Source organism: Manacus vitellinus, unplaced genomic scaffold (assembly GCF_001715985.3).
Source record: "Manacus vitellinus isolate BGI_N305 unplaced genomic scaffold, ASM171598v3 scaffold_4_pilon, whole genome shotgun sequence".
NCBI lineage: Eukaryota > Metazoa > Chordata > Aves > Passeriformes > Pipridae > Manacus > Manacus vitellinus.
The window spans coordinates 38,180,112-38,204,876 of record NW_021940604.1 but is presented as its reverse complement, the minus strand read 5'-3'; the positions used below and the strand labels follow the sequence as shown (position 1 = coordinate 38,204,876).

At 34.1% G+C, this 24,765-nt stretch overlaps 1 protein-coding gene across 15 annotated transcripts in view; it reads left to right on the top strand.

Moving 5' to 3' along the window:
• Window positions 1-24,765, top strand: part of RIMS1 (regulating synaptic membrane exocytosis 1) — a 197,313-nt gene that overhangs the window by 95,804 nt on the left and 76,744 nt on the right. For 3 of the 15 annotated variants that reach the window (XM_029962695.1, XM_025895677.1, XM_018078212.1), the window contains 5 exons: window positions 140-217; window positions 569-682; window positions 1,144-1,233; window positions 13,144-13,215; window positions 18,656-18,768. In XM_029962695.1, the coding sequence (XP_029818555.1) occupies window positions 140-217; window positions 569-682; window positions 1,144-1,233; window positions 13,144-13,215; window positions 18,656-18,768 (467 nt within the window). Of the gene's footprint in view, window positions 1-139; window positions 218-568; window positions 683-1,143; window positions 1,234-6,635; window positions 6,720-10,851; window positions 10,930-13,143; window positions 13,216-17,254; window positions 17,438-18,655; window positions 18,769-24,765 lie in introns of all 15 variants that reach the window. The other 12 variants (XM_018078203.1, XM_018078217.1, XM_018078219.1 and 9 more) reach the window with 10 other exon arrangements.

Genomic DNA, 24,765 nt, shown 5'->3' with positions numbered 1-24,765 from the left:
ATAAATACAGAATATTATATAATACAGAATATTATGCATTTATTTTACATTCTGGTCAGTCTTGGCTTGCCTTTATCTGTCTTTTATTTCTGGCATATTTTTTTTGTTCTGTTTTCTTTTCTGTCCCACCACATTCAAGAAGTTCTGTTAGGCACTATAAAACATTACCACCCAAGATGCCTTTGCTAGAAAATGGTACTCATTGGAACCTGTACAGGTAAGAAGTCTTTAGAGTCCCCTTTAAACTCCTATAGAGTTCAAAGCTCCTTTTATAAAAAATGAATAGACTTATTAAATAATAAAAAACCCCAAACATAAAATGTTTCATACATTTTTATAACTGAAACATAAGGGATCAAATCCTAAAATGACATCATATAATTGTTTAAATTAATACCTACATTACAAAAAATCCAAACCAAGCTACTTTGTATTAGGTGAAGTTGTCTTCACTGTTAAAATTTTATGTTGCATGTTTTTCTTTCCTACATTCTTTTGTTTATGTATGAAATTTCTGTTACATGTCCAATTTACTTTCATTTTGTTTAAATAATTTTAATTTACAAAGCTCAACTCTTCCTGCATGTGCTAAGACCAAATCCGTGATTAGACAGGATATTTCACTCCTTCATGATTGCCTTAATTCACGAATATCGAAAGTTGGAGATGATCTGCCGGTTAGGTAAGAAACTGAGGATTAATCCCCCCCTTGTTTGGTATCTAATATGGACTTGCAGAATAAATAAGCTTCACTGTAAAGGGATTTCACATGACATATAGTGTATCACATTCTTTTATGTTGGCTTAATATTTACTGCTGTTAATAAGGATTTAAATTTATTGTTTGGTATTTCTCATTCCACTTTCCTTACAAGTGGATGCTGTTCTGTCTTATTCAGTTTTAAACATTTCAACAATCTTTACAAAAAATTTCTAGCAGTCTTTTGTTTGCTTTTGTTTTCTAAACAAATCTTGACACTATCATCCAGTCAGCTTTTTTATGTTTTCCTTAATTAAATCATTGTGATCCTACATTTTCTGTAAAGAGAGCATTATTTTATGAGTTAATATCTAACATTGTATTCCTTTCTTTGTTTTCTTTTTCTTTCTCTTCTACCATTGGATGCAATGCACTGGCACTAGTGAACTGCAGCCCTCCCTTGACAGGGCTAGGAGTGCTAGTACCAACTGCTTGAGACCAGATACTAGTTTGCATTCACCAGAACGAGAAAGGTATAAAATAAAAACTTATGGATTTCTTGTCATCTGTGCTGGTGATCTTTATCAGTTTTGTTTTTCTTCATATGAGTACTCTACATTCTCGTACATTCTTGTCTGCTTTGGTATTTGTATACATCTTTGCTCCTATATTCATGTATGTCATGTAAATTGTGTGTTGGAGTTTATAACTGCTTCTGGCTACTTTCCTTGTTTTGGTTCAAGCTGATGTTCATTGTTTACAAAAGTCCTCAGTATGCTGATAATAGCATTGCAGTGTTAAGTATTTTGAAACTTATCACCTGGTTGTGAATCTTCATCATCATTTGCTAAAAAGTTTTATATTTGTTTTTGATTGTTCTGTAGACTGCTAATAAAGCAGTGGCATAAATTATAAATGATTATAAAACTCTTATATTTCAAACCAGAGCTGCAGTTTGTTTAGTGATATATTTTTTACAAAACAGCCAAACTTCATTGCTTTCCTAATCTAATCTGCTGCTTCTGCTTTTGCGATTACAAGGCAAATCACTGCATTAAGTTTTTTTTCACTCTATGACATTATATTAAGGTTCACAGAAGTCTTAAGAAGACATGTTTGCAATTTATATGAAATATTGTTGTGTCACATATATTGTGCAGGCATGCTTTCTGTATTTTTACTCTTACAATAGCTTGGTTCAAAATTTTAGGTTAATCAAATACCGCTTGTGTATTTGACAAGTGAAATGATTCCACAAGGAAACTTTTCATAATCACCTGTGTTTGTAGCTAAGAGTTATACCATTTTAGAGTGAGATTTTATGTTCACTAAGGGCTATAATAGGCTCCCTTTGAGTGGAAATAGGATGGAATTATAATTTCGTCTGTACGATACATATTTAACTAATGTGGCAGTTAATAATGTTTTGCCAGTCAACCCACGGTATGATGGTTGTAACAGTTACATCATTTTCTTTATTGTGGGAGAGGACATGTGAAAAAAAGCACTAAGAATGCGCTTTTCTCTTTGAGATAGGGTTTCTCCTTTTTTTATTTGAAATTTCCCTTTCCTTTCTCCACACTTCCCACTGCTCCTCGGCTGGAACTGTGCTCTTTTCAAGTTGTACCTTTGTTGCAGAGGAGTGACTAATGCTCTGCTGAGATATCTCTGATGGATCTACAGTAGTTCATTCCTTTTTAAGACTGAGCTCAAGACACTATAGGAACATTGTTATTAAAAAAAACAACAAAAAAGTTCAGCTGAAGTAAAACCACTCAGATTGAAATACAGGATATTGTTCTAGATTTCTTTTTTTAAAATTGTATCATCATATCAATATGATGTAGATATATACAGCTGCATTCATCTACAACAAGTTATTTAATGTAATAACATATGGACATGAGCAGTATGTTTTGTGCTTATTTCAAGATGCCACCCATCAAGTTGAATATTCAATGAAGCAGTAACTGGCAATTATAAACTATCTAGTTAGAATCTTATACTCAAAACTACATCTGTCACTGATGTTAACTAGTTCTGTTATGTCTTTAATTCATGTGCAGCAACCTCTATCCAATGGCAATGTGCAGAATTTGAAACATTTTTCATGAGCTCTTCGTAATGAAAAGTATTTAGTCTCTATTAATGGCCTCTATTGCTACTAAATGTGGTTCTGCCAAATCATCAGTGGACCTGATCCTGAAAACTTGCCCATCACTATGAAAGTTTTTCTTAGCATTTAGAAGTCCTAAATAGGTGCTTTTGACTTGGGATCCTTCATCAGATCTTTTTTAGTAAATTCATATTCAGATTTTTTTTTGATGGTTTCACTGAAAATAATAAAATCTGTGTGGCTTTGGCAGAGGATTTAAGACATACATTTTTTCCTTTTTTCTAACATAGAAGATGTGTTTCCAATACAGCCGAAGTTTATGAAGCCCATGTAATTATTCTATTTGTTTTGCTGGAAGCAAAACTTCTTTGCTAAAAGATTTAATTCTCCACTGTTGAATGTGGAACCTGCTTACATTTTAACATGAGGTTAGGCATCAGTTGCATGTAATGATAGAGGAGTCTTTAGTTTGAAGAACAGAATTAAGTTCAGGATAGAAAGCATTTTGGTTTTGTGCTGGACAAGATGAGAACAGAAGACCTAAAATACAGTAAAACAAGTTCTTAAGCCCTAGGAAACCTTTTCTGAAAGCAGGTATGATGAAACAATGTAATATATGATGTGGCAAAGGTTGTCTTCATCACTGGAAACTAAGAAAAGAATGAGACAGCCATCAGGTGTAGCATTGGTCCTGCTTGGATCAAAGAGAAACACTGTATGGTTTTGTGAACTCCAATCTACAGCACCATTTATCATTATATTTGAGGGACCAGTGTTGAAGGTATTGTTGGTTGTTTGCATGATATTTCTTCTCCTCTCTCCCCTTCATGAATGTCATTGTAGATTTTGTTTAAAAGTTTAGACATTTATGCCTCAAAATACAAACTTCTAAATATGGCTTTATATATTTTCTTCAACAAAATTAGGAGTATGTTCACCTATGGAATAGGTGGAATATTTCTACTTATTCCCCCTAACCTTTTGTCTCAGAGGGTATTAATTAGATTGTATTTGAAATCAAGAGCTAAAATGGACCACTTCATCCTTTTTTAACAGAATGGTTAAGGTGATTGTGTGTAACCAATGGACAGTAGAACCCTATTTCTCTGTGTCAGTGGTTTGTGGAAATGGTTTTGATCCTTGAACTCTCTACAGTGTCATTCATGTAATTTGGAAGGGTCAAAGTAGTTACTGGTTTTTAAGATGCTACTTTGCCAGTAAAAGTAATTTTATTGACCCATTTATACTAGTAGAAAAATACTTCCAGCTGTATATATGAATTTGTGATATACAAGTCTTGTTAGTTGCACTAAACCAGAACCAAAGCAATAACAGCAAATTTCCTTTTCTACTTCTTTAAGTTCCATCATTTGAGGAAGTAACATCCGTACAACTTGCATGGCAAACTGACCTTGCCTTAACAGGGGCTGCTAAAAGTTTTTTGGTAAATGAACCGGTCTGGTAGAGAGCTTAATCCTTCATATACTTCTCTTTTGCGCTCTCTTTTTGTACTCTAGGACACTCAAAATATCCAGTCCCTACAAATACCACTGTGCCCTTGCACCACGACTGCCCTTTTTTTATTCTCTTCCTACCTCCCATCCCCTATCCCCCTATTTATTCCAAGCTGTTTTGTTTGGGTTTTTTGATTGTGTTGTTCAAGATCCTATGATGAACTGCAGAGCTTATTTAAGTTTGTAATATAGTCACAAATGTCCTCTAATGCCATTAAAAATGTTCTTCCTGCTACTACTTCCTTTAGTATGTTTTTTTTTACTGTTTTTTTCATTGTGTCTCGAAATTTCTGCTTTTTTTTTTTCCTTGTAAGTTGGATGCTATGTCTTTAGAATGGAGAAATTTGTTTTCAACATCCAGTCAGGAAAGCACCTAGGCATGAGGTTTAAGGGCAGAATCTGAACTCATTCAGCAATGGCTTGTCATCATAATAGCATCTTCCCCAGACTGATTTAAGATTGCAGCCAGTGATAGTCACTTAATAATATATAGTATGGCTTTTATTTACCATCTACGTTTCTTATGTTACAATCAATTGTTGTGTGTATTAGCAGTTGGAAAAAGAGCAGTTGTATAGACTGGTAGTTTTTGTATGCTTTTGGCCTGAGAGGTTAGCTAGTGGAGATCTGAGCAAATAAAACCAAGGAGCACAGCCCAGGGGTTAGTTCATGTACAACAGGGTCAGCATACTTGCCCCAGAGCTGGGTTAGATTTGTTCTGAGGTGCTTCACTGCAGTAGGAATCAAAACAGTATGTTTGCTATCATCTGGTCACTGCCACCTGAACAAGAGACAAAGCTCAACAGTTATCTATGACCTCATCATAAATAGATAACAGAGAAGTTGGAGCTGCCACTTGATCCAGTTAAGGCCTGTCCTGATTTCGTGTTGATTTTTATGGTGCATGCCTTTCACAGTTGTGTTGAATATCTCCATTTACATTTAAAATAATGTACAGTGTAATAACTGCATTAGGTCTGCCTTATATTGTGTTTCCAATTCTTTTCAACCATGTAAAGAAGTAAGTTATTACATGTTTGTGTTGTACTGTGGCTCACAGTCACTCAACATTTAATGAAAGGGAGCATGTTCTCAAAGCTCATACTCAATGACCCAGTTAATTCTATCAAATGCTCTTTAATATTTGTAGAGGATATCAGCATATTAAGGGCTTTGACTGAGTGCACTGATGCATTAACATTTTCTTTAACCCTTGCTTTGGAGAGAAAAAGAAACTAACTACTAACAACCTATTTGCTCTTAAAACTTCTGAAAGGCCTACCTAACTGTTCAGATAATGCTAATGTCCCTGAAATTTTTGTTATTTGCATGTTCCATAAATAAAACCCTTTTCCTTATTGCATGGATGGGAAAAATACCTCAGAAAGGGAAATATTAGATAGTTGTGCAGAGTTTGTGTAAACATTTTGCTATTCACCACTAAAACATTATATTTTAAGATTGTTGTATTACAGTTGTACTATTACGATTACAAAACATCCCAATAAAATAAGCAACACGAGTCGAGTCTGTAATATAGTATATAGAATTCTAAATTAAATGAACTTTTTCAAGAAAAAAAAAATCATATTATACACCAATTTTCATTCTCAGTTCAGGTCCTTTTTGTTAAATTTAATTATGTAACATAATGACATGTACTATGGGGATAAAGAGAAATGAACAGAAGAGGAAGTTGGCTGCACACACTTTCAATATATATTTTCAAATGATAAAAGATTGCCCAAGTACTTGTACACAAATGTGTGTAGCTTAGTTGTAGCTAAATAATTTACCTGTACTCTTTGACTGCATTCCAAAAAAGGTGACTTTATGCCCTGGAATTTTTCTTATAGTTCATAGTTCTACATATTTACTGAGATTACATTTTTCTGTGCAAAGAGCTAGGAGCGATGGGCTTAGCGAAACGACGAGAAAATGACCATCATATCGTTTTGAAAAGCTCTTCTAGTTTGGAATTGCACATTTGTATGCAAATGACAGGCTTTTAGATAGTCTAGTATTTGAGAATATTTGAAAACTTAATTGTACACCATGTAGAAGATTTATATTGGTCTAAATTCTGCATCTTTGAGCATACGTTCTCTTTGTTTCAGATGTAATATCTCTGTTGTAAGCGACCTTAAGAAAAGTATACTTGGGTATGAGAAAACTGTTAAAAAAATTGAATTACAGACTTTTATTACTTTTTGGGGTATTTTTCCAGTCCCAAATCCCATATATTTAATTTTATCACAAACTAAATATTGTATTTTTTTTCCTGTTTTATTGAATGGGCAAACAGGGGTAGATTGTCCCCCTCCCTAGAGAGGAGACGACCTACTAGTCCCAGGATTCATATCCAGCATGCATCTCCGGAGGATGACAGGTACTAGTCAGCTCCTCCCAGTTGAAAAATGGCTTACTGCATCTTGCACTCTCAGAGGAGTACACTGAAATTTAGAAGTATGCATATATGCGGAGAAAGAATTACAACCTCCAGAAGCCCAAAATAAAGCAGCAGTTTAGACATCATCTCTGCATTTTGTTGAACTGTTATAAAGCACCTAGGAATTAACATCTTTTCAAGTTCTTTGTTTGCCTGAATGGGCATAAGCCATGAAATAATATGTCTGATACAACAGAACATCATCTGTGTTAATGTTCTTTAGTCTGTTTTGACCTGCTTCTGTAAATGGTGGTGGTGTTTTCACTGTGGTGCTTTATAATACTATAAATATTTGTTGTCAAGCATATTCTCGTATATATGTTTATATTTATTGGTTTTGGTTTTTCTTTTCTTAACAAACTGTTCCTAATGGGGGAAAAAACCCACAACCTGAAAGTCTTGTTAACATTTTCTAGTTAATGTATGTAAAAATTGGCACTGTTTGTAAACTCTGTCCAAATCAGGATGGTCTCCATGGAGCAGGTGTTCCTAATAAGGTAGGTTTTGGTTAAGACTATCAGGGCTTTAAAGAAATTTTTATGCTGGATATCCCCTATGATTGATGAAAGTACCTTTGTTTTTTACTTCTCATGAGCTTTCTAATCAGATCAGTTTGCGGTTCTCATTACTTTGGCAGTAGTAATTTTTTGGTATTTTTGTGCCAGCTAGATCTGGGGTTGTTTTAAGCAGATATTATAATTACTATTGAGATGCAAATTAAAAATTTTTCCTTTAAATCTTTTGTACTGCAGTAAGTGACAGGATACAGATGGTTCATGTAAATAATCTGTACATGCTATTATGAAGTTGCACTTGAAGTTCTAAGACTGGTATACTGATAAAACTCAGTTACTGTGGTGCCAGTTCTCACCTTCTGTTAAAGTCTATCCACATTACTAATATTTATACTATGATTTATCTTGTTTGCTTGATGCTGGATATAGGAAGGAAGAGTATAATTGTGTTTGGAGGACAATTATTTTCTTATTAGAGTTAGCAATATAAACTATGAAATTAAATTGGTGAAACATTATTTCAAAGTTGTCCCCCTTACAGATACTGCATTTCCAGAAATTTTTCCAATTCATCCATTTGATGGGACAGCTATTAATAGTTTAAAAACGTAGTTTAGGACTTTTAGGAATTTTTAAGTAATTTTTCTTCTCATTTTTTTGAGTTGATGGAAAGATTGCCTTTGACTTCAGAGTATCAGACGATGAAATATTGTGATCAGCAATTTAAATTAAATCATAGTCATATCACCTTTCAGTGAAATGAGGTTTTCATCTAAATTCTGCACTTCTCAATGCAAAATTGTAGGCCTTTTTATGTCAGCTGAAATTTTGTGGAGAAAGACTGAAATCATCTAAAACCAGTTAGCAAGCATTTTATAGTAAAGCATCTGTAGGATATAGAATCTGTTATGGGAAGGATTTCGAGTTGGACAAGCAGCAATCTAATTTTCTAAGTGAAGTCGGTGCCTTTTTGTAAGTCTTGCATGCGATCTGGTCTCCAAATCTCAGTGAGAAAGTCACTGATGAACCTAGAAGGGGTTTAGCTTGACCTCAATCCTGATGAATGTTTTCAGCCTACCAGTTCTGGAATCTTTCTCCCAGATTAAAAGAAATTCTGAGGACATTGGACTCTTTGCATTGCATGTCCAATACAAAATAGTAGCCCACCTTGTCTGCAGACAGAGTATTAGTGAGGGAATCAAAGGTACTTATACCTTCGTTTTCTACTCTTTTAGTTTTCATTTGTTCTGATTATTTCCCATATTTATTGCGGTGGGCCAACACTATGATTTTTTAATGTTTTTTTTTAAGATATACTTGTAACAACTTGAAAAGTGAAGCAGTGGGTGTTGGAGAATGACTGTCTGATGGATCAGCAGGGCTAACTAACTAACTACTTATCACCACTTGCAAATAATATTTCACAGATTAATTGACTTTGACAGGTGTTGTCTTACTCTTCATTTGAGTACATTACAGATTTATCCTACAAATTGGCCAAATTTGTATATAGGGTACCGTCAAGATCTATTTATGAATACAGTTATTAAATGCCTATGACATGCATTATGTCCAATTTTGATAATTTTTTGCAACATTTCATTTGTTGATAATGATTTCTAAAATAAATTTTAATAAAAGTCCTTGCAAGATTATTGTTATTCTGGACTTTGTTCATTTGCTGTATTAGAAAGAAGTGACTCTTTCATTACATTGACAAGTTGAGACATGAGTTATATATTATTTCAGTGTTAAGAATTAACAAATGTTTGGTTATATCATATATTTCTGTAAGATATTTTAAAGAACATAATAACTTCGTTGCTGGAAGGTTTTTAGGTTGGGTTTTTTTGTACTGGAAATTAGAATTAGAAGGTTTAAATGTCTAATGCCTAAAGCATAGACAGACTGGTATCTGGAGAACTGTGAAACTGAAATTGTAAGTGATGATAAAAACAAGGGAAATGAAAGCTGAGAATTTAATGGTAGGGGGAAATTTTATTCAGACTGTTCTTTTTGAGAGGTCTGCATATATTGTCAGCATATAACCAAGAGTGGATAAAAAAAGCCTGTAAAAAATTAATCATCAAATACTTTCAGTTAAGAGAAGTAGCTTTTGTCAGTCATGTGTGCATCTATAAGAATGCTTATCCAAGAGTCATCCTGAATCCAGCTGTAGAGCAAGTGCCCCTTTGGTACTTTCATGACTTTGCTTTGCTGTGCTGTTCACTGCCAGTAAAAGAACGATTTGGTCTGATTGATCCTTTCCCATTTTTCGGCAACCACTATGTGACTTGATCAGGGAAGCAGTTTTTCAAGGCATGAACTGAACTGCTAAGAATGAGCATGAGGAGGTGGCAAGCCCTCAGAATATTTGTGGTATGTTCACATACCATGTAGATCCAGCCTTAGAAAACATCAGTAAAAATCAGGAAGTATTGAACATGACATTCTTGATGGCTTTAAGGCTACATAAAATAGCAGACTCACTGTAAAACACTGAGGTCTCTTGCACAAGCCAGTAATAAATAATCTTAAAAAGTTAGACACTTAATTGTATTATAATGTTGACACTTTAGGAATAGTAATTCTTAATTTTGATAGGAATATTGTAATATTTCTCTTTGTAGATTTTGTTTACACTCAACAGTGTTAAATATTTTGAGGCACGTAGGTATTTGGAACATGAACTTGAATGGTTTGTATTTAAAATAATATAAAGTGCCTGTCTATATATGATACCCATAGATCACTGATTTTGTGTCACGGTTGGTAGATTTATGATCCAAAAGAGAAATCTTAGCATTTCCTCACTTTATTGTAGGTATAGATGCAAATATATTACATTACCTAGATTAGTAGTGGACTGCAAATTTTCCTGAGTTTTATCTTTAAAATCCAAATTTGATATTTGGAAATTCAGAAATAGTCTGATCTTCATTTGTTTTTTGGGTTTTTTTTTTTGTTTGTTTGTTTTATTTTTGTTTTTAAAGAAAGCTCCGTCAGTTATTCTACTTTGCTATTGACTTATTGTTAATTATTACTGCAGCAGATTGACTGGTAACAAAATAAGAACTTCCCATCAAAATATATGAAATTATGAAATTTACTTGTATTTTCAGGAGAATTTCACAGTATAATGACAAAATACACATCTTTGTAAGGGAAGATGTTCTGTATAGGTTTATATATTAATCTAATGAACGATAGCATGGATTAATTCTGGAGAAGGATAATAGCACCTATTAGACTACAGTGCTGCCATTCAACATGTAGAATATAAAGGTTTTTTAAAACATTGTTGTGAGGTTCATTCTATAGTTTATTACATCTTAGACTGTTGATACTGCATCTAAAAATTTTAACATTTCCCTACAGTCTTTGGATTAAATCAGTGGATGGGCAAATAAGAAATATAGCCTTCTTCAACAGATAGCACCTTAATGCTTTTGGTTTATATATTTGACTGCATGTGTCCACCTTCACTGCATGTGACCATCTCTTTGTTTCTGCTCATTCTGTCCAAATACACATCCATGTTTCCAAATATTGTGAAGAACAAGGACGCTGGAGTCTTGCATTCCAAAACAGGACAGTGTAGACCACCTAAGTGCTAAACCTGGAGCAGCACAGAGGTATCCTTATTTACTCAAATCATAGATAAATGAGGTATTGGTGATAGTGTATTCTTCATATGCTCTGCATACTTTCACGTTTTCTTTCTTTTTCGGGTTTTATGTACAATTACATATATGCATGTATTGCTCATGGATAATATTTATCCTCCTTGAAGATACGTTTAAGAGGTAAATTTGAGTATGACATGAGTGTTCTTACCCCAGCACACTCTTTGTACGCTGTATGTGAGCACAAAAGGACACCTAAATGCCCACGTGCCAATGCCTGCTCGAGCTGAGCCAGGACTCCAAGCACTGTAGTAGGCTGTTGAGCCATATGGAAATGTATACAGCATCATCTTAGCAAGAGGAAGAAAACAGAAAGGAAACTGATTTTATAAAATTTCTAGTATGGGCTGCTCCCAAGGACAGCACTGAGAGCAGAGAACTAAGTATATTCAGCTCATTAGGGCTATGTATTATTTTGTTACTTTTCATAGGAAAGCGTGTCCTACTCTCAGCTTTTCCATTCTACTAAAAGTAGTCACTATGTGCTCTTTTTCTCCATTGCATGTAACATCACAATCTAAGCAAGTGACACAAGGAGTAAGAGAAAAAGTAGCCCCAACCAACCAAGTAAACAGAAAATGAAGAGGGTGACATAATTTGAATGATAATGCTGCTGCATACAGTGGATCTAGCCCTAACTTTGAATACTTTGCTAACTGTAGGTTTTATGTAAAGCTGCAGCATTTAATATGTGTGATTTCCTGTGTACCTACCTTATATTTGTCCTGGTAAAGGAATAGAATTGAAAAGTAATGAGAATATACAAAGAATAAATCTGAAAAAAATAGCTTGAGGACAAAAGGGATTTTAATTTTTAATCTGAAATAAACCCAGAAAGCTTCAGGTAATGACCTCTCGTTATGCAGAAAGCATTTTGTATTTTGCTGCAATGTTTTCTTTGTTGTGGAGTATACTGCATCACAATATAATGCTCATCAAATATTGCAGTGGGTACAAATAATGTAAATCCACTGTGATTATGTTCTTTGGATATAATTTAGTGTCACAGCTGTGTAGGTATCTTCCAGGTCAGACATTGGATTACTCTTTATAACCACAAAGGTTTAAAGGAGAACATATGACTTTAAATATTATTTTTATCTATATGTTTTGCCCCCAGTAATTCTTATATAGCTTAATACATGACATTGATTGTATTATTACAAGATCTTACCAGTGTTAAAGTTTGTCAAAGTTTCTGGTCTATGAATGAATAATCATTGCTCCCTGGTTTTGACCTCTCCTGTGGGTTTTGACCACTAAAAGACTAGTATATATTGATGATTTTTAGAAGTTTAAAATTGTAAATCCTACATTGTAAATGCTCACATTACTATGGATAGTACAGAACACAAGATTTGCAGAGATTTACATAGTATGTTTATAGTCCTGGGTAGTAATGATGAAATATGACTTTACCTTTCTTCTTACATGTATTGACTCATATTGCTGTTCATTGTTCTTATTTACTATCAAAGTAAGCGCTTAGACTGTCAGAGCTAACAAGTACCTCACTGTCCAAATGTCAGATGGATTCTGTAAAAGATTTTTGTAGAAATGGAGTGAGGGAATGAAATAAATTTCTATCTTATTTATATTGACTAGAAAAACTGCTTCTAAAAATTTTAACAAGTTTTAATGGGCTGAGAATTTTAAAAGCCAAGTTTTTATTAATATAGTGACACCCTTATTTAAATCTGTTATGATGCAGTATTTGTTTTGCTTTTGAAATTTAGATTCAAAACAATTTTAAAATTTACATTTGAATAGTATTTTCTGATACTTTCTGCAACACTTTATTCCTGCTTTCTACTCTGAATTTGTTTTTCATGCTGTTAAGAGTTGACTTATAGCCTATGAGGAGGCATTGTTTTAATCAAATACAGACTGTGAAGGGGGAACTAGTTGCAGGCTCAGTCAGGATTGATGTTTTCTTTCCTGTTTTGGTACCTCATAACTCTCACACCATGAGCCTTAATCAAACCTATCAGTGCAATGCCTCTTAAATCTCAAATTCACCAGCCTGTTCATGATGATCATTGTCACTTTCTTATCTGTCAACCATTTCTGTTATTACCTTTATAATACATGAATAAATAATCTTCATATTTCTGTATTCTTTTTGTTCTTTGTTTATTTCTTTTCTGACATGTCATTTCACAGGCAGTCCAGAAAAGTGGAAAGATATAGCAGCCAAAAACAAACTAGGAAAGGCTCCGCAACTGAAACGGAAAGGTAGGATTGTTGATCGATGTGTAAACATCTCCTATTATCAGTCTGATTCCAGTTTGTTGAATATACCTCTGATACAACTTTTTTAAAACACCTGTGACAGTACCCAAAGCAATGTTGTTCTAATTGACAGTATTATTTACTTTGTATCTCTATTATTAGCACTGTATTGCATACATATGGAATTTTTCTGGCATTCATTATTGCAGATAAATTCAATGGTAAAGACTAGCAGTTAATTTCTGCACTTAACCACTGATTTTTTCAAAAAATCTTTATTTTACATTAATTTTGAGGATGATAAAATATAATAGATTAGATAGATAGATATAATAGATTATTAATTCAAAATGTCTGTGATCAAGTTAATTTCACTTTAAAATATAACAAAGTTAAGTTACACATTTAAATATGTATAGAAAATTTCAACATCTATCATTATATAGAGTTAATATAAACACTGAAACTTTAACTTTTGTATTTATTGAATTTTCCTAAATTTGTATTATCATTATAACTTTTAACTTTGATGCTACAGTGGTATGGGGTTACATATTCAAATTTTTAAGAAAAAATGAAGAAAACAAAGATACATACAGAATCATAAGAACATCTAGTAAAATTTTAAACCCTGTGTCTTGCTAAAATAAGAGCAGTGAGGAGGGGTGAGATCCTTCCTCTGTCAGAAATAGATTTATGTTACCTTGATGAGCAGAGGTGGAATGTACATCTGTTTACATTGTGAGAGCTGAAAATCTTCCATGAACAACACAGACATCTGTTTTCAATGAAAACACACATTATGTAGCAAAACTTCAGAGCTTTTATTTTGTTTTACTGCTTCAAGTCCCAGATTATCGTTCTTGATGAAAAAGCAATGGTTACATTTTTCTTGAGTTTGATTATTCTGTTCTCACAACAACCGAGTTTCCTTTTCAGTTTGAATAAGAGAAATTACCTAAATGATGGCTGAAATCCTTGCTATGATTGAATCAGGGACTGTTTTGCCACAGAGATCACTAAAGCCATTTTTTCACCTGTTTTATCTAACTCCTGAAGAGTTAGAAAGGGGTTTGGTTCTTGGTAACCATTCAGCAATGAGCCCAGTAAACAAGAGCACAGGGAAACATCGATTGTGCTGCTTCTTTTTACATTTCCATGGCACATACTGTAGGTTTTTGTTTCCCTAAAATGATTCGCGGTGGTAGATGTGGGACAAAATGTCTAAATAAGTCTGAGCTCTGTAGTTCAGTATTTCTTCATAGATATTATATTGCACTAGTGCCAAAAAGTTTTGATAATAGGGTAGGCAATTAATTTTCTTATAAAATATAATTCAAGACTCTTTCTTCTTCAAATATCTATTTTTTCCTAAGAATTGCTCTTTATTTTACAATTTGCAAACCTTGTCTATTAGTTAAGCAGATTAGTGGAATAACGTATCAGCATGCTGTCAGCTTCTCTATAAAGCATTTCAGCATTTTATGTAAGATTAAATTTTCTATGTATTGTGATAGCTTAGGAAACGTACATAAAAGGGAAAAGGCCAACCTTTTCAGGGTAATTTACAGAACCTAAACCTTCTCTTAATTCAATGAGATAAGCCTTCAAGATGGAATTCAGTAAAATGTTCAGAAGGACTAAGACCGATTACATGAAAATCCAGCATTTTCTGTTCTTGTCTGAATGAGCAAAACTTGTAAAATTCGGTTCATCCCAATCCTAAAATGTTTTCTTTCAGCCCTAACTAAACACTCCAGAAATGCTAGATGTGACGTTACCTGTCATATATGCTAGGATACATACAGTTTTTAACTGTATTTTCTATATTTTGCATAGGACACGATACCAGGGGTGCACTGGATTGGTGATGCTGTCTTATTCTTAGGATTTTTTTATAGTTTCTTAGGTGGCAGCATGTTTTATTTAATATGTGTCGCTCAGACGTCTGTCTGGAGAAAGAAATTTGAGTTTTCTTGTATGCTGGCAGGGCTGGAACCTGTAGGATTCCTCTGCAGACCATTGCCAGCTGAATTAATAAGTTTTCTCCTTGCAGTGTTCCCACCTTCTGTGAGGAACCTGGAGATGAGATAGACATGTATGTGCTCATTGCAGTCTCATTTCTCACCAGGTATCATTTTTTCCCCAAATTCCTCTCCTCTTCATACTTCTTATCTCAGTTCTGTCTCATTTTCTCACTACCTTATTGTCTCCCATGCTTGTTTCTTGTTCCTTTTTGTCTCATTCTAGAGATCAGCCATTTGCAGGCTTCTTCCTTCCAGCAACAGATCTTTCTCCTAGGCCAGCAAGTCCTTAAATCCATTTTAGTTATTCTTCAGTTGCCTTTTAGCTCTCTTTTCATTTGCACCCCAGGTAGCATATTCATCTCATTGTAATAACCCAGCTAATGCAAATCTTGGGCCTTATTTATCTTCGAGTTAAGCAGATCCTCTGTCTTTCTCTTGGAAGGGGACATGTCTGTAAAAAGAGTATTACTGGAGAAGGAGATAAGTTTCTGAGTTGCAGGTAAGTCCTGTCCTGTTCTGTAATGGCAGGACAGACTCACAGTGTTTCACTAGGCTCTCAAATAAATTCCAGGATATTTAGCCTCTAAAATGAAAAATATCAGAACTGAGAACGTGATGACTTTTTTAGATTGAAGCATTTATTCATAGTAAAAGCAAACAAGAAGTTTCTGATACTGAGTGGGATCCATATTTACCTTATGGATGTTATGGTGTTTAGACATCTGATAAAACAGATGCTTAAAAGCTGGTTATGTGCAACAGTTAGGATAGGTTACTTTTACATTCAGCATGGAGAAACAGGCATTTTCAGAACTCAGCTCATCTTTGTTATCATAAGCATCTTTCAGAATCAGCAGATTCAGTCTCTTCAAGAATGTCATACTTATCACCAGGGCAAGCCAGGAGTTAAGCTGAAGTGTTAGGGTTTAAGAGAGAATATAAGCAATGGCAACAGAATCTTGAATTTTTTGCATTGTGACTGGTCTTCCACATAAACTGTTACTGATGAAATGGTTTTGAATCAAAACCTGTTTGTTATCCTTGGTAGGCATCTGCATGTAATTTCATATATAGGGGTTTTTTTAGGATAACTTCTTAGTGTATGATAGTCATATGAACCAGACAGTTCCTTGGTTACTTTGACTGTATTTTGTGGGAAAGTTATGCTGGGTGTGTGAGTCTACAGAAATTAAAAAGAACCCAAGCAAAACCACCCCACAACGAAATGATGTCACAAACCGTTGAAATTTCTGAAATAACAGCAGATATAGTAGTACCATTTACAAAATACTGCACTGTTGGAAAGCCAGGGAAGAGTAAAAAGGCACATTTAGAATACTTTGGCACTCTACAAACCTGAAATGTTTCAGCTTATCCTTTACTTGCAGTCTATGCAATTACTGAACTAGTATTAATTATACTTTATTATGCTAACATGATTAATCATTTTACCGCATAATATAATTTATTTTCATTATAGTTCCTTCAGAACCATATTTCTGTTTTAGTACTTACAGATACTTAAATAGATTTCTTATTTCAAACTGTTGGGGAAACAGGGAATTATGTATGTGCCTCCATATTGTCCTTTTTAGGACACTAATTGAAATGCAGTTAGTATTTTTAATAAAGGTAAAAGGTATGTTTTAGAAACAGAAATGCTTTGTGATAAAACTAGGTATTCACAGCCTACTCTGGTCTAGTCCTTATGTCATATGTGTTGTTAGCTTGTGTTTGCTGTGTTTAAGGTGCAGCTAGAGTTTTTGGCCAACTTTCTGCTATAAGCAGTGCAGTTCAACAGTTCCAAAATTAGGGTCTTGTGTATCTGCGGTGGTGAATGTTCTGCAGTTTGTCATTTTGAAAACAGATTTGCATTCATGATTAATAACTTCTATCTGAAAGGTCAGTCCTGGTCCTGCAGCCGGGATTTGCAATGTTCTTTGATGGAGGGGGGCAGGGGAAGATGTGCCTGGAGCTAACAACTGAACAGTTTCTTTTTGGCACTGATGTTTTAGGGCTCTGCTACCATGTCTTTCTAGAAGGGGACTTCCAACCCCACGAACGACTGAACAGCCAGTCATTAGGGGAAAACATCACACTCGCTCAAGGTCGAGTGAGCAGTCTAGTATCAAACCCTTATGCTCTGTACATCACCTAGCATCCGGAGGGTTGGCGCCACCTTCTCCACTTCTGACAAGGTTGCTATTATGTGTACAGCATAGCCTTCATGTTCTACCTCCCAGGTTTCAGTGTGGTGTTGTACTTTTCTGAGCATACTTGGCACGTTCACTCATTCCGGCACTATAGATTATCCTCTCTTCATATCCTTTATGCCATCTATCTTCACCATCCAGATGGTACTTCTTGCTGTTGAATTTAAGTAGTTATGCTAAGTAAAAGATTTACTGTGTTTTGTCCCTCCATTGTTGTGTTTTGTTCTGTATCCATCTGAAAATTATCAAAATACTTTTCTTAAACACTGTGCAGAAAATCATGTGCTGTTCACACAGCTAACTGATCTTACAAGCTGATGTTACAAGTCAGTTGATCTATGTGGTGAAAGCCAACAGTATTTTGAATTTGCACAAATGTGTTACTTAAAATTATAAATTATCTACTTGCAACCCTAGTGTAGTAGATGAACAGTGCTTATCCACTATAGTGAATCTGATATTACTGTAACTGGCAAGGACATTTCATAGTAAGCTCTCCTCAGTGGTCTGCTGCTTCGCATCTTTGTTTTACTTTTTTAGACCTTTTCCCCATAGTTATTATAGGTGCCCATACTTACTTTAAATGCCAGCATTCTGAAGGTGTTTGATGTGTTAAACTCAGAAGCTGCATCTATATGTAAGAAGTCAAGTAGCCACGTTGTTCTGAAATAGTGCTAGTTAGAATTCAACAAAGAAGTTTAGGATATTTACTTAGGTATAAATATTAAAACTCTAATACATGCTTTGCATGACACACAGATACACTCTCACACACACCCCACACACCCCAATACCAAGGTTAAAGGTTTTTTTCCTTTGAGTTCAAAGAAAAACCACATGCTATCCTATGGGAATCGATACTTGCTGTCCATTTCTCTGTGGCCTTGTGCAATTATTGCATCAGCACAAAAGGAATACTGAACTTAATGAGACACAGAGGTGGCAAACAAATAAATTTAAAAAAAACCCAAATCAATCAAAGGAAATAATTTCTTCTTAGTTAAAGGTAGTTAGAGAAATTAAATGTGTTGCCTTATAAGTTTACCAGTTATCTAGACCTGGGTATATGCATATGGCATAGACCAAATGCAGACTTTTTCACACCTATCTTCAGTATCTGCAACTTAATATGTGTTTAAAATTCAGAATATAAAAAATCTCTTCATTTGGCTGATTTCGCTTTTGTCTTAATTTCATTTGCAGAACACATCAACAAGGAAGTCCCACACAGTCTCCTCCTGCAGACACGTCCTTCAGCAGTCGTAGGGGAAGACAGCTACCGCAAGTTCCAGTAAGAAGTGGCAGTATAGAGCAAGGTATCAAATAATGAGCTTATGACAGCTCAAACTCTTTGATTTCTTACCTTTCTTTACTCAAAGTCTACTTGCATACCTATGTGCCCAATGCCGTATTTCTACCAATAAAGCAATAGAAGAGAATGAAAGCATATTTTTAGTTTGGGAAATCTAGTGGAGTTTGACTGGTGGGTTATTGTTCAATATGGTTTAATTGCCTTAATTTTCTAGTACCATTTTATGTTTAAAATTTCTATTAGTCATGGTAGTTTCCAACACATATCTCATATGTTATCAGCTAAAAAAACAACATTTTGACAGTCTTTCTCATTTCTTATTTTGTGGTTTATATTTATTGTTGTGCATTATTAACATAGATTAATAATAAATATCACAAATCTGTTTTTTGTCTGCAGTTCATACTTTAGTGAGTAAAGAATAAAAATAATCACCATGGGAAATGTTAAAGTACAGGTCACGAGCCCTTTCCTGCTTAAGAATAAACTGATCAGGCAAAGACCGCTGTTTTTATGAAAAAGACAATATAGACCTAATGGTTGTGGAAGATGTGTTTTACATACTCATGTCAAATAATATGTACATCGCTGTTTCCTTTTCTAGCAACATACAGAGTATGAATTATTATGGTAAAATGAAGCGGCGCAATGTCTAATATTTGCACATTCATGTTTTCTTTGTTTTGAAAACCCTGTTTTCACATTGACTGCAAACAATTACTTGGTTGCCACATACCACAAGGTTTTCTTTTATGTGGAAATTAAAGAAATGCTTCTAATGAAATATTGTAGTGCTTTACAGAACTGTATATTAATCACACTCTTGGATAGATGATGTTGCTGACCATGATGGCCTTATCATGACAGATTACCATTGGGGTTTTCGTGTATGATGGCTTGCATTAACACAGAATCAGTTTGCATTAATTTTATGGTGATGACATACTAAACCTTCAATTAGCACATATAAAACGTACTCTTGTTTTATAAATGTACTTATTTTGAATTATAAATATGCTAATATAAGTGGCTTTTAATAACCTTAAACTTTACATTCGGGTCCTTTTGTAGTGAATCTAAAACTGTCTGAATTATAAACTAATTACAAACTACATTTGCAGTTTCTATTTCTGCGTATTAGCAAGTTGAGTGCTTTTTAGGGAAATGTAATAAGTAATGAATTTCAATTTTCATGTTTCTTCTTCAGTTTCAGAACTTGCTGCAATATATAATGATGACTCTGCTCTTAAGTTAATTTTAAGTTGGCTTTTATTTGGATACTCATATATCATCTTTGTGCTGTTCTTGATAGCTGATGTGTGAGAGTAAAATACGAGTTTGTTGTTTTGGAAGGCATTGGAAATACATGTAGAACTTAACGTGAAACTGAGTAGAGATGGGATGTGTACAGAAGAGGAAAGAAAAAAAGAAAGTTGAGCAGAAGACTAAAGCTTCTCTGAGTTTAGAAAGTTGTTGATACTGTGAACACCTGTAAAGTAATGCTGTTTCAGTGAACTCTTGCTTACACTTGTGGTTGATAAGCTTGTGTCTTATATATAAAATACACGAGTAGGATGCGTCATATTGTTTGTTTTGTTGTTATATATCATACCACCGGTGTCATATGGCTGTAATACAACACATGGATTTAAAGGTTAAAGAGATTTCCTTCTCTACACAGTACTTTGATTTTGTCTAAGTGACTGACTTGTGCTTCTGAAAGGGAGGTTTTCTGATTTTACCCACATTTAATACTCTGTTCAGGCTCAGAATGTATTTGCAGAGAAGTAGTAAATTGAAGAAGTTTTATAAAAGGTTTCTAAATAGTTTTGTTAGTATCTGCTGAAATAAATATGCTAGTATGTCTATACTACTGTAAGAAATTAAATTCAGTGAGGCATTGAGACCACAGTATTTGCTCAAATTTTGATATTAGTTTCATCTCTTTAATCCATGTCAAATGAGTATCAGTGTCAAATGTAGTGACTAGAAATGATCTGACCTTAATATAGAACTGAATCCAAAGCATTCTGAGTTCTGTAAAAGATTTACATTAACTGTACTTGAAACTGCATTGTGTCTTTATTGGTTTAAATTCACAGTCACCATAGATAGAGATGGTGTCAAAATGTAGTGCTATATACAAATGTCATAGGAAATATTTCAAAATGTGTTTTCTTCATTTACAAATGAAACTACATTTTGATGGTCAGTATTGACATCCTGCGTTTCCAGGAAAACCTGTATGATATTCTATAAAGTATAACTTTTATAGTAAAGTACTTCTTTACACTCTATACAAATCCTGTTGTTTGGTGAGGGTTGAATATACATCTAAATAGATACATCTATGAATCTAAGTCTGTTATACAAGTCACAGTGATTGCTGTAAAAAGATTATGTGTCTGTATATCAAGGATGGTCTCCTTATTTGCTCTTTGCATATTCAGGAGACATAGAAGAATCCAGGAAAGTAATTTTATTGCTCTTTAAAGCTCTCATTATGGAACAAATGAGAGTTAATGAAGGAGCAAGAGACTGGTAGCGGTTTTCATCTGGAGAAACAGAGCGATATTTTGACTCTTAATCTTTACCTATCATGTCAAATGATCGTATTCATGCTAATAAGGCTTCTTTAAGGACTGACATTGCATCTCAGACATTCCATTTTGTTGTCAAATTTAGAACTAAAAAAAGGTTGTTTCCTTGTCTCTACCAGATGATGTTGTCTTAGTTACTACTCTGGCTGGTAGCTTGAAAATCATAAAATTTCAACTTATGAGAACATAAGATAGTTTTACCAGGTACTTTATTTAAAATAAAAATCACAGAAGTAGTTGGTACAGAGAAGACGAAATTAGTGCTCCCTATGCCATTACAGAAATAGAGTTGGCACTGCTGATCAGGAACGGAGAAAAAAATGTAGAGAAAAATCCAGTTTAAGGAGTAAAACCTCAAAACAACACTATTATGCACACTGGCAAAAAAAGAAAAGGCTTCTTGGTATTATGTTTTAAAAGGGAGAGCAGCTTTATGTAGCTTTGGAATAGAGGAGGGACATAGTTATTTTCATTTGAGACAATTCCAACTAAATATTTTTAGCAACTCCAGCGCGCGCAGACATTTTAAAGTGGTTGCAGTTAAGATTGTAGGCTTTTGTAATTTTTAGGCAATATGATTTTTATTTTACTTACAGTAGTATTCAAGGAAGTCATAGTTGTATTTCTTTCCTTTACAACCCTGTCAACAGTATTTCTTAGAGTCCAAGACACATTGGGATGTTATTGCATCTAAAAGTCTTGAGATGCTTTAATACTGGAAGTTAGTCTTGTATAGATGAGTCTGTGTGGGTTTTCAAGACATCACAATTTAATAGTCATTACCCTATATTATATTACTGAAGAAGTGGTTTTGATTTTTTTTGTGTTAACTGATAATTTTATAAAAGGACCTAATGCTATGAAGATGTTTTGGCTCAGTGACTAAAGCAGTGAAATTCTAAGCTGTGGTAAGGACAATGGTGTATTCTCAATAGGTCATTCTGTACTGAGCTGTAAGAGATTTACTTCACTGGTTTTTTTTATTTGCATCATGTTTGAGTGGAACTGTGCAAATTGTTAAGAGGGGTGGGGATTCTGGGTTGACTTTGTTTTTCAGCTGTTTCTAAAACAACTTTGTGATGTAGTTGCGTTGTGTTTAAATGATACTTCTTTATAAAGCACACCTCTGTGATCTTTACTCAGTCTGTCCTCTGTCATTGCAGCTATCAAACATCATAGGAATTCTTGCTTGAATAGATTTGAGGGTGGGTCTCTGCACTTTCGTATAATGGTTAATCATTGTATTGATCAAGAAAATTAATACACCCTGAAGATCTGGAACTTTTTCCTTCACTTCTTTTTACCTCTAGTAGATAATATTAGGGATTATAGTAGGAAATCTAGCAAGTAAATAACAAAAAAATACTGTGTACTATTGAAATTTATGGACCAACAATATAAATACAATGTTTGTAGTATAGAAACAGTCTTTCAAGGCTAATTCTTGCAAAACAGGTCTTTCTCCCTCTATCTGCTTCTATTTGGGTCTTCACAGCATGGTTTCTTTTTCATAGCTTCAACAATGTAGTTTCCTATTTCAGAAGTCCTATAATGAGAGTGAGGTTTGTGATAATTAATAGCCTTTTTAAATGTAAAGAACATCTGCAAACATAACTGAAGTAGGGTGGCTGTGTGTGTTTCCAGTGGCAATAGGCCTTATGGAGTGACACTGAGAAAAGCAGAAGTGCGTCCAGCATTAGGTATTGCTGTATCTTGGCTTATGTTGGAAAAGGCTGCACAAGCTTTGTACATAGCTTGTATACAGGGTGAAGTGCATGTGTGCATGTGTGCTACTGTTGTTACACGAGGAAAAACTACATGAACATTCTGCTGGTACTGAATAGGGATTACACGTATAAAGTTCATATGTGTAATATACATACAATGGTAGTCATGTCTCAGAGGAATTAAGTGTTTTGATGAATAAGAATCATAACTTTGTACAGAAAATCAGTATGTTGTCAAATAGTACATTGAATTGCAAGTATCTTTTTATATTTAACCAACTTAAGATCCTAAAAAAACCCCCAAAAATGAGTTGCTAGTGAAAACTGTTCCGTTTATATGTACTTGATCATTGAAATGTCGTTGCAGTGAGAGTATGGTTGGGGTAAAGGTAAAAGATCAAACCCTTCCAGTTAAAATCTTTTTTCTGATCTATCAATATAAGAAAAAGAAAAAGTCACCTCAGTTTTAGATTTCAGACTTTCAGTGTTGTTTGTTTTGTCTTCATATATCTGGTTTTATTTTTAAATTAACAGGTGGCACTTCATATTTTGAAGCAGCTTGTGGAATCTTTACTCACATTGGAGAACATTCTTTTTATCATTGCTAACTCTTGCAAATAAGTACAATCCTCATAATCTTGTATATTTGCCTGAAAAACTGATTTTCAGTAGTCCAGTGGTTATTGAGCATTATAGATTTCAATTAATAGAAAATAAATTTGTAACACTCATTATTGCAGAAAAGGCTTCAGAATTGAAAATAGTACTGTGTAGTTCAGGGACAATTATACTTCAAGCAATTTTAAGATTTTTATGTCATTCTTAAATTTGGGCATGATGGTACTGCTCTAGCAGAATACTTAAAGACTCCACAATCTGGTTCTCTGTAACTTCATTGTTCCTCTTAATTTTAAAGAAAAAGTCATAGGCTTTATTATTTGTCATGGTTTATCATTTTAATTTTCTACATTACTTTTACATATGCTGGAGTACTGCCTACTGTACATGCCATTGTCACATGTAACACATTTTGTTATCTAACTTTAAATTTGCTGATTTCTTTTTCTGTTTCCATCATTCCGTGCATTTAATTCATTGAAGAGCAAGAGACTTTTAACTCTCCCACAAAAGGTAAATATTTATGTAATTTTTTACAAATGTTTGGCGACTGTTGATACTGGCTTTTCCCTCAATATATGCCATATCAGTATGTAATATTTAGTTAACAGTGTTTGGCATGTGAAAAAGTTCTTTCTCAAATATCTCTATGCTATCTGATGCCCCTCGTTAAAATCTGAAAATGGTTTCTCTTGTGATTTTTCATGTTCCTATTGAAATGCAATATACTGGATTTAACAGGAGTAGTTATGATATTTTACATGGCTCAGAAGGTACTTGATTGAGGTAAAGTTCACACAAAGAATTAAGATTTTTCCTCAACTGTTCTTGTGCACAGTATCTGCTTCTAATGATGCAGCCATGACCCTTGATATCTGTGAAGAATGTTTCGTAGATGTGCATCTAGGAACAGTTGGAGGTGACAGTGACAGAAACTATCCTTTGTATGTAGAGATTCTGAGCTATGTTCTATTTGCATGTCAATCCCATGTGGGACAAGTTTCTAGGGGCAGACATACGGTGCTCACCTCCTATGAATTTGACCTCCTGTCAATT